Raw genomic sequence first — 10,603 nt, 5'->3', positions numbered from 1 at the left:
CCTAGCCATTTAATATCTTTAGATTTTTTATGCCCCTGGATCGAATGATCGGGGGTATATTGTTTTTGGCCTGTCTTTCTGTCATTCTGTCCCAAAACTTTAACCTTGGTTAAAGTTTTGCAATAACTTTTGCAATATTGAAGATAGCAACTTGATATTTGGCATGCATGTGTATCTCAAGGAGCTGCACATTTTGAGTGGTGAAAGGTCAAGGTCATCCTTCAAGGTCAAATATATGGCTTCAAAGCGGTGCAATAGGGGGCATTGTGTTTCTGACAAACACATCTCTTGTTATATCATATGAAAGTAGCAAATAGATTTGTAAGTTTAATTACTATTTATAGGAAGTAACCTAGTACCAAGTAGTGCTGGTAATCTAAACCTATGTACTGTATCGCTTTTTTTTATATTTATTTAAAGAGTTTAAAGAAAAGTTCTTCGGCCAATTGCTACAATTATTAATATTTTTTAAGTAAGACTATAGTGATCGCTTGATTCTATGTAATTACAAGGCATGAAATCTAAATCGTGGCAGGAAATAGACTGGAGCTACATGTATTCAGCTGCCATTTTGCCTAAATCTGGTAACAGCTTTAATAAGATAACTATATAAGCGCTACTTAAAACTAATTGACTATCTTAAGTAAAAAATGAAGTCACTTCCTTTTTATCAAGATCAGATTCAAAAAATCTCTGTTACATAAAATTCATCACCTGAGTTGAAGTTCAAGAAGCTCATAGAAAGCTTTTATGAATGCCTTTTGTCAATGGAAATCAATATTATTTGTCAATTTCTCATACCATGAACTGTGTTGAGTGACTTCTTGTATGTAAAGTGTTGCATAAAACAAGAAAATAACATGTTTTCCGTCTAGCCACAGGCACACCCCTATTTGCTTATAGAGCACACAGCACTTAAGTAGAGGAAAACCAACATGCAATCATTTTTTCATAGTTTTTTTCCTTATAATGTTAAATTAAAAGCAAACACATATTTATTGTATATTCAGTCTAGTCTATATATAGACTAAGTTTGAAAGCGACACGTATTAAATAATTTTAAAGGACAACCTGATACAAACTTCTGTCCTGGTTTCCATGCAAGAACATCGACACATACTATAAGGTCTCTGCTTATTAAAAGTTTACATGCTATTAAAAGTAAGTTTTAATATACATTTCAAAAATATAAAATGAAAATAACAAATGATAAATGCACGGTAGTATCTAACTAGTATCCAACCACGAAAGCTGGCTTGGTTCGGACATGTCACCAGGAAAGTCTCTGTGCTCCAGGTCTTTATAGACATTGCGGATGTCAGAAAAACACTGGATGCACAATGTGAAATAGTCGACATACCCACTTGTGCATAAGTAACTCCCAGCAGTCCACCACAAACCTGACTGGCGGAGGAACTCTGTGTTGTTGTCCCTCATTTCCCTCCAACGGCCAGACCCGTCAAGGGAAAAATGATGATGGGTATTTAATTTCCTTTTCCAATAATTTACAAAAGCAAGTGCAATGCTCCCCATGCAACTTTTGAGACCAAGTCCATATATGCATCTTTAAATTAGCTTTGATCATATGCATCTTTAAATCAACTTTAACATAACACTATCACTCTAACAAGTTTTAGGTACTTAAATGTTCAAAATGTTTTCTGAACAGAAGATATATTTTTGACATGCAATTATTTTACATGATATTGTACATGCTGGTGAATCAATGTGTCCGCACATTTTTACAAAACACTGCACACATGTTTGGCTAACAAAATAGCGTTTACAGGTACATGTACTGGTAGGGTCAGCTTGTGCCAGATTTCAGAACATTGGCAGGCAGACTTTTCCAGCAAACAGTTCTGACACGACAGTGAAGAAGATTGCCAGTATAAAGAGCACATACGAGGTCCCCACCTGGGTCTGGTTAGGTAACTTGTAGGGCTGACCCCCAATCTCTTCTATTGCAAAACCCACTGGAAAAATGACTGCAGCTAGGCAGAACAGAGTCACTGGAATAATAAATGAAATACTTTAGTTTACATGTACAAATAAACCATTAATGAATATAAGCAGATTCTTATAATAAATTCAGTACATTCAGATATAATCAGTATATTTCACTTTCGTCTAACTGTATTGGAAATTATTATATTAGAAATCTTAAAATTCAGTATAAACATGGCAATTTTTTCTATGGTTGGTCCAATCTATAACAAGGGCTGTTTGTAAAACATGCATGCCCCCCATATGGGCTCTTCGTTGTAGTGACAGCCATTGTGTGAATATGTTTTTGTCACTGTATGTCAATGACCTGTGAAATGTATCCAATTAATAGTGCAAAAACCAATCAGGACCTATACTAATCAATTACATCCATTATATGATTGAGTCTTTGATTTTTTGGATTCCTTTCACACATTTTGACTTATTTGACAATATGTGAAACGTGCACACAATTTGTAATGTTTTATTTATTAATGGTAATGAAACATATTATTTATAGCAGTTAACTCCCCTAGTCAATGACCACCATAGATAGCAATGCAATCTGATTAAAAATAGCCAAGGCTAGTGTTGTGTATTGGGCAAATGTATACAAGTGCAACTTGACCACATGACCAGTATCATGTGTTTACCACACACAGAAGTCAGTTATGTAATAGACCATTAATTCCACTCCCAACTTTGGCCACTTGCCAAGATACTGACCAGTATCAGATGGGGTTGTGAAACTGTGTAAACAGTGAACACCAGTCCATGTAATACTGGCCTACCACTTGTACTAGTTGATTTGGAGTTAATAGAGTAATGCATGTACAAATGAGACACTAAGCTCAAAAGTTAATTATATGTGCCTCTGAAAACTAACCAGAGTGGGTTGAAATTTACAATATTTGCTTGGCATTTGAGGAAATCTGAACTCTCAGGGTTTGGATAGAACATCCCCAAATTAACTTTTCTTTACACTGTTGTTATTTTTGTTCAATACACAAATATTTACCTAACTTTACAAATCCTGTACAGTAAAGGAAACTAAATCTAATATGCTTGATCCTATTTATGTATTAACATTGTTTTATACATACAAACTGTGTTGCTGTTTTTCAATTAACAAGCAGATTAAAAATTAATTATATTTTTATGTATAATTTGAATTGACAAAATTAAATGCAAGTTGCGTAGCAAGAATTACATGTTTGATTTATTGTCAGTGAATCGTGACATTTTCTCAATGTTTTAGACCACCAGTTTGTCAAAGCTATCAACCGCTTGGATGGTCAAGCTAAATAGAATTGACCCAGCAAATCACAACTGTCCTGTTGCCATATAATATTACATATCATATTACATTGGTTTTTTAAATGTTGAATTCTCACGTCATTTCCATAAACATAGTATTTACTGGCACAGATACAAAGGCTTATACATCATTATGAATGAACATGTGTCAAAAATTCAATTTGTAAGTCTCTTTACTGGACAGTGTGAAAACAGAATAAACTAGTGACCTGAAAATCAATAGGGGTCATCTGCGAGTCACGATCAATGTACCTATGAAGTGTCATGATCCTAGGCAAAAGCGTTCTTGAGTTATCATCCGAAAATCATTTTACTATTTCAGGTCACCGTGACCTTGACCTTTGACCTTGTGACCTCAAAATCAATAGGGGTCATCTGCGAGTCATGATCAATCTACCTATGAAGTTTCATGATCCTAGGCATATGCGTTCTTGAGTTATCATCCGAAAACCATTTTACTATTTCGGGTCACCGTGACCTTGACCTTTGACCTAGTGACCTCAAAATCAATAGGGGTCATCTGCGAGTCTTGATCAATCTACCCATGCAGTTTCATGATCCTAGGCGTATGCATTCTTGAGTTATCATCCGGAAATCATTTTACTATTTCGGGTCACCGTCACCTTGATCTTTGACCTAGTGACCTCAAAATCAAAAGGGGTCATCTGCGAGTCATGATCAATCTACCCATGAAGTTTCATGATCCTAGGCGTATGCATTCTTGACTTATCATTTCGGGTCACCGTGACCTTGACCTTTGACCTAGTGACCTCAAAATCAATAGGGGTCATCTGCAAGTCATGATCAATCTACCCATGAAGTTTCATGATCCTAGGCGTATGCATTCTTGAGTTATCATCCGGAAACCATTTTACTATTTCGGGTCACCGTGACCTTGACCTTTGACCTAGTGACCTCAAAATCAATAGGGGTCATCTGCAAGTCATGATCAATCTACCCATGAAGTTTCATGATCCTAGGCGTATACGTTCTTGAGTTATCATCCGGAAACCAATTTACTATTTCGGGTCAACGTGACCTTGACCTTTGACCTAGTAACCTCAAAATCTATAGGGGTCATCTGCGAGTCATGATCAATCTACCTATGAAGTTTCATGATCCTAGGCGTATGCGTTCTTGAGTTATCATCCGACAACCACCTGGTGGACGGACCGACATACCGACCGACTGACAGACCTACCGACCGACCGACATGAGCAAAGCAATATACCCCCTCTTCTTCGAAGGGGGGCATAAAATATACTACTATGATAACTTATATTTCCTTATTGTTTTCTCATTTATGAACCCAACGATATACATTCCTCATTCCTTAATGAGATTTAATGTGAAATAATATTTAATACAGTATAGGTGTTAATAATATAATTTCATTTAAAATCCATGACAATCCAATGCAAATTGCATGTAACACATACTTGCAGCAAATGCTATCCATCTGGAGTATTTAATGACCTCTCTCTTCCAGTGTGACCACACTTGAAGAATGCAGGTGATGGTGAGACAGAGAATACCTGCCGAGATGAGGACCCTGGTGAGTAGCCACTCCAGCGACAGGCGGGGCACTGTGCATATCTCTGGTCGCCCATAGATCACCTGACAGTGCTGGGTCAGACCAAGACGCATATTGCCTTAAAGGATGATACAATCATAATTGTATATAAGTAATTATTTTGCTATAATGTACTATACATATACATGTATAATACAAATAGTAAATCAATTAATAAGTAAAATTATAAATTCAACCAAAATATAAATTTAATGTATTTTATTGTTTATTCAAGTTTAGGTCAATTTTAAATCTTTTTTAAATGTTAAACACTGAACATCTCCCAGTGATTTATGCTTTAGTTTATTCTAACAAGCATATGACATTGATGTTTCTACAGAGAAAGGAAAAAATTAATTTTTTGGATGAAAGTGGTTACTATGTATCCGTATTAATGATTGATCTCGGTGCTTACATTGGCAACATGCATTTGAATGCTTGTTGACAACAGAATACAAATTAAACTTGCATTATATTGTGGATTATTGGCCAACAAATAACTTTTTGTCACTACTCTCACTTGAATTTTTTGTTTTAAAAAACTGTTGCCAGATCAACGAGTCATTTTTAACCGGTTAAACCATTATAAATACTGATATGATCAAGAAACATACTTTTTGACTGTTTTAAATTGTGCATCACACACAATGTTGACATGAGAAGAGAAACAGTGGTGTTTTGGTTACAATTTACGCGGACTCAGCAACTTTTGCACATTTGAATATTTACCTAGTCCAAATAATTTGACGTAATATACTGATTTGATGTATATTGACTTCATATTTATAGGGGTAAATATTCACCTAACACTTTTGGTGATTCTCTCATTTGGCAACTAGTGTTATAGACAGCAAGTCCTGCTTTTCTGATTTGCTTCTAAGGCTTATGCTATTGTGAAATGTTTCATGTGCATTAGAATTAGTATTGTAATAGAACACAAAATGTTTGTTCAACTTATTTTCTACAAGTTTAAAATTTAATCTCCACTTAATTTCAGAAATAACAAGAAATATCTTTAAAAAAAAAGATATTCTGTGTATATCCTGACTTTGAAATAAAGGTAGAGAATTATAAACACAAGTGACATGAATTGTTTCTTATAAGTGCATGTGTATGAAACCACATGATAGGTCTTATGGCATATGCAACCAGTGAAGTACAAGCCCAGTCTGCACACTCTGGTCAGGGGCTACACTTTTAACTATAACAAGAGGGCCTGAAAGGCCCAAAGTCGCTCACCTGAGATTCAAAGGAACTGACCTGTTCTGTGCAGCCCAAGATGTCATTAGAACAAAATATTCTTACCAACTTTCATGACTAGTGAACACCCTGGCAGCCACGTTTTTCAACAGACCAGAACCATTTTCATACACCTCCAAGGTATCATTTAAACAAATATACTGACAAAGTTTCATGAAGATTCATAAGTCCATATAAGGAAAAATGCCCAGCCCACTGGTGGCCATGTTTTTCAAGCAACTGGAACCATTTTCGAACTTGTCCAAAATATCAATGGGACAAATTTTCTGACAAAGTTTTATGATGATCTTACAATAAATATGGCTTCTAGAGTGTTAACAAGGTTTAACTATAGCTATATAAGGAAAAATGCCACGCCCCCTGGCAGCCATGTTTATCCACCAACCGGAATCATTTTTGAACTCATCCAAGATATCATTGGGACAAAACATCTGACCAAGTTTCATGATGATCGGACAATTAATGTGGCCTCTAGAGTGTTAACAAGGTTTCACAAAAGCATGATATATAGCCATATTAGGAAAAAACAAGGTTTTACTAAAGCCATATAAGGAAAAAATGCCCCACCCCCTGGCGGCCATGTTTTCATACAACCGGAACCATTTTTTAACTTGTCCAAGATATTATTGGGATGAATCTTTTGACCAAGTTTCATGAAGATCGGACAATAAATGTGGCCTCTAGAGTGTTAACAAGATTTTACTATAGCCATATATAGCAATATAAGGAAAAATGCCCCGCCCCTTGGCAGCCATGTTTTTCAAGCAAACGTAACCATTTTCGAACTCATCCAAGATATCATTGAGACCAATCTTCTGACCAAATTTCATGTAGATTGGACAATAAGAGTGTTCACAAGGTTTTACTATAGCCAAATATATAGCCATATAAGGAAAAATGCCCCGCCCCTTGGCAGCCATGTTTCTCAAGCAAATGTAACCATTTTCAGTCTCCTCCAAGATATCATACAGACCAATCTTTTGACCAAATTTCAATTTTATTTTCGAACTTATCCGAGATATCAATGAAACCAATGTTTTGACCAAGTTTCATGATGATTGGGAAAAAATTGTGACTTCTAGAGTGTTCACAAGGTTTCTCTAAAGCCATATTAGGAATACTGTCCCGCTCCCTGGCGGCCATGTTTTTCAACGGACTGGAACCATTTTTTAATTCAACCAACATATCATTTAGACAAATTTTTTTGACAAAGCTACATGAAGATTGGGCATCAAATGTGACTTCTACAGTGTTCACAAGGTTTTTCTTTTTTTTGACCTAGTGACCTAGTTTTTGACCCAGCATGACCCAGTTTCGAACTCAGTCGAGGTATCAATGGGACAAATGTTCTGACCAAATTTCATGAAGATCAGACAATAAATGTGGCCTCTAGAGTGTTCACAATGCAAAATGTTTATGACGCACGACAGACAAAAGGCGATCACAAAAGCCCACCAAAAAGCAAGGTTTTGTGATATATGCTGAGTATCCTCCTTATAAGTATATCGTGACAAGACTGCGAGGATGTGCAGGCTGGACTGGAACTATGCTGGCATCATATTGCATAAGAGTTTTGAGACCTATTTTCACATGACACAGATCTTTAAAAATCTGATTGAGTCTTGTAAATAGAACATTAAACCACATACTTTCCGAAAGACAATTGAAGTCCCACTGTGTTATTAATGGCAAACTGACACATTTTGACATGCAGGAAAGACCAACTGCGTATGTCACACATATGTGGCTAGATAATTTAATGATTTCCCTTCTATCATGGACACCAAACTATTAACATAGTTATGTCTTACAATACGAGACAAATGGCATTTAATGATATACAGTTTTCATTTGTTTCTTCTCCTAAAATTTGTGTTATTTGATATCATATCTTAAAAGCAAGACCATGTTATCACCATACAGTTAGGCATTTATTGATAGTAAATTTGGTCTTTCCCTGACAATTTACTGACTAAGCTGTGACCCGTAAGTCTTTGGGATGGAATTTACTGGTAATGCGTAATTGTTACTCAGGATCTTCCCCAGGCCATTTAAGCGCCCTTTGCCGGGGCGCTTGAATTTCGAAATCAGAGTCCCCGGGGCGCTTGAAATTTTCCGATCAGTGTATTCTTTAGTAAAAGAAAGTGGAGATTGTCCAAAAAAATCAAGGTTTCCCTATCAGTGTATCAATATTCCCTGTTTTAAAAGAGCACTCGGTACCTACTTTCACAAGTAATCGCCATAAACACCACATGGGGTAATGGATAATCCACTGATAAGAGAATATCATGACGCGCGTATCGATTATTCTAGCCACATTACACGGTCATTTAAATGCTGACAAGGATGTTTCTGGTAACTTTCCAGTCGTCAAACTGTGAAGTTCATCGTCCAATCGGTTACGCGAATGCTTATGAGGGCGGGATTAACTATCGACCATTATTTTTGATTGACGTCGGGCATGAAGTAAGAGTTTATCGCAGCTTGATTAGCAAGAAGTTGTACCATTTGAGTAATATAAAACCGGTAATTAGTACAGTACAGAACATTAAAGACGGTTTCGGGCATCATCATCACACCTTTTTACTGTAAACAAGTGTTACCTATGACTCATAATTAATACGAGAAATTAATTGCAAGTGGTAAACAATTAATTATTATAGCGAGTAAGTTGTGCAAATGACTCCCGGTTACAATTATGTGATAACAATTTATTTAATTCCAGTACATGTATACTTCAACATGTCCATTTATAGAACTGATTCACCTCGTTTTTCTGACATTTATTCGACATGTTATGCGCTTTAACTAATTTTCGTTGAATTAATTACGCACACTTGTAAATGTTTCGTCCGATAATCGATAGTTAGAAGACTGATGATGGCAACCGGCCGTGATCCTCGTGGACAACGTGAATTTCATGCATAATTCCGTCAAAACATTTATTCGACTCGTAAAGTGTGTAAACAAATTATCGTTGAATTTATAACGCAACGGTTAATATTTGTTGAAATCTCAAATGGGAATAATTAAATTTGTAATCCGAAACCCATTACCGTAAGTCGATGTTAACGCGTTTTTAATCCGAAACACACTTCCGAATATAAATGTTACCGCAACGTTAAATATTTTTGCTTCAAATTAGCAGTGCAACTTTATTTTGTGTCGAATCTTTTTCTCAATTAAAAAGAGCGCGAAAATTATGCAGCATGTACAACGTCGCGTCTATTGCATGCAAATGGCGTGTATTGAGCGTTTTAACAAGCACACAACAGGTCAGGGGATTGACGCATATTCAGAGGCAATATTTCATCAAATCTATAAATAGTCACTTAAAAAATGGCAATGTTTGTGTTAAAGAAATAATTGAAAGCTTTTGTCGTAAATATTTACCAGAAAGAGATTGATAAAAACGGAATAAACGGGATTATCGGGTAATAAATAGAAACTTGAAAAATAGTAAGTATACAGTAATAGAGTCGGGTTGAAACGGATGTATTGGGGAATCGTTCGAGTCGGGATTTTACTATCTGTGCGGAAAAGTTTTAAAACAATTAAACAATATAAAAAAAATATATTTTTAAATGACTGGGGGATTTTTTTGAAGAGTCATAGCGCACCAAATGACGTCTTTTGACGCTGTTTTTCTTTGAGTTATTACGCACCACAGAACGTGAATTGACACGTTAAATTAAAAAAAATCAGCCCGAATCCACCCCCGGTCGGCCCCGGGGCGCCTGACCACATTCCTGGGGAAGGCACTGTAACTGGGTAAAAATATGTGTCTATATGAATGGACATGCAGTGAAGTACGCATTTTTTACACCGAACAGTGTTACATCCTATTCCTAAACTACAAATACTGGTTAAGTTGCCAATATTCTGGGAGATTATGATCAAATCAGCCAGTTAAATAATCAAATGTTTTCATTTGGGTCTGATGGGGTTATTAGTTTTCTAATGGGTTATGTTAAGCTCATTTATGGTGAAAAGCTGGGTCAAACGGCTTCGCAGAAAAAAACAGTATATGGTTAATTTATATCACAGCAAATTCGATATCAATAAGAAAATGTTTTACAAAAAGTCGTATTTCTTTAAGTCTAAGCATGCTAAGACAACACACCGTTGACATCGCTGACAATCCATTCTGGCAATGATAGACTGGTTATTGCAAATATATCAGCAACCAAAAATAAAATGCCAGAAACTGCTGTTAGATTGTCCATTTTACCGTTTACAAATTCACATATTAAACAGGGTTGCTTTCTATATGTTAATTATGCAAGTCAAAGTTAGGGAACCATTTTTGTTTACAAACTGAATTTAACCGAATAATTAGACGAAAATCTTTTATACATATTAAATATATTTTATATATAGGATTCGTTTCTTTAAAAAGAGGTTCGTGATTCTGTGAATTTCTTCAATTAAATGTTACTTATATACTATTATTATTATAAACAAGTA

General features: G+C 35.7%; 1 protein-coding gene across 1 annotated transcript; it reads right to left on the bottom strand.

Annotated features, from left to right (window-relative positions):
• Window positions 1-941: 941 nt before the first annotated feature.
• LOC127866079 (uncharacterized protein C16orf52 homolog A-like) lies at window positions 942-10,458 on the bottom strand. The gene is made up of 3 exons (XM_052406473.1): window positions 10,260-10,458; window positions 4,743-4,955; window positions 942-2,012 (listed from the first exon to the last, which is right to left on the bottom strand). The coding sequence occupies exons 1-3, from the start codon at window positions 10,360-10,362 to the stop codon at window positions 1,825-1,827; spliced, it is 504 nt and encodes a 167-aa protein (XP_052262433.1). The 5' UTR covers window positions 10,363-10,458; the 3' UTR covers window positions 942-1,824.
• Between the last annotated feature and the right edge of the window lie 145 nt (window positions 10,459-10,603).

The sequence above is a fragment of the Dreissena polymorpha genome, chromosome 2 (assembly GCF_020536995.1).
Source record: "Dreissena polymorpha isolate Duluth1 chromosome 2, UMN_Dpol_1.0, whole genome shotgun sequence".
Taxonomy (NCBI): Eukaryota; Metazoa; Mollusca; class Bivalvia; order Myida; family Dreissenidae; genus Dreissena; species Dreissena polymorpha.
Note: the sequence above shows the minus strand (reverse complement) of the source record. Positions and strands in the feature narration are given on the sequence as shown.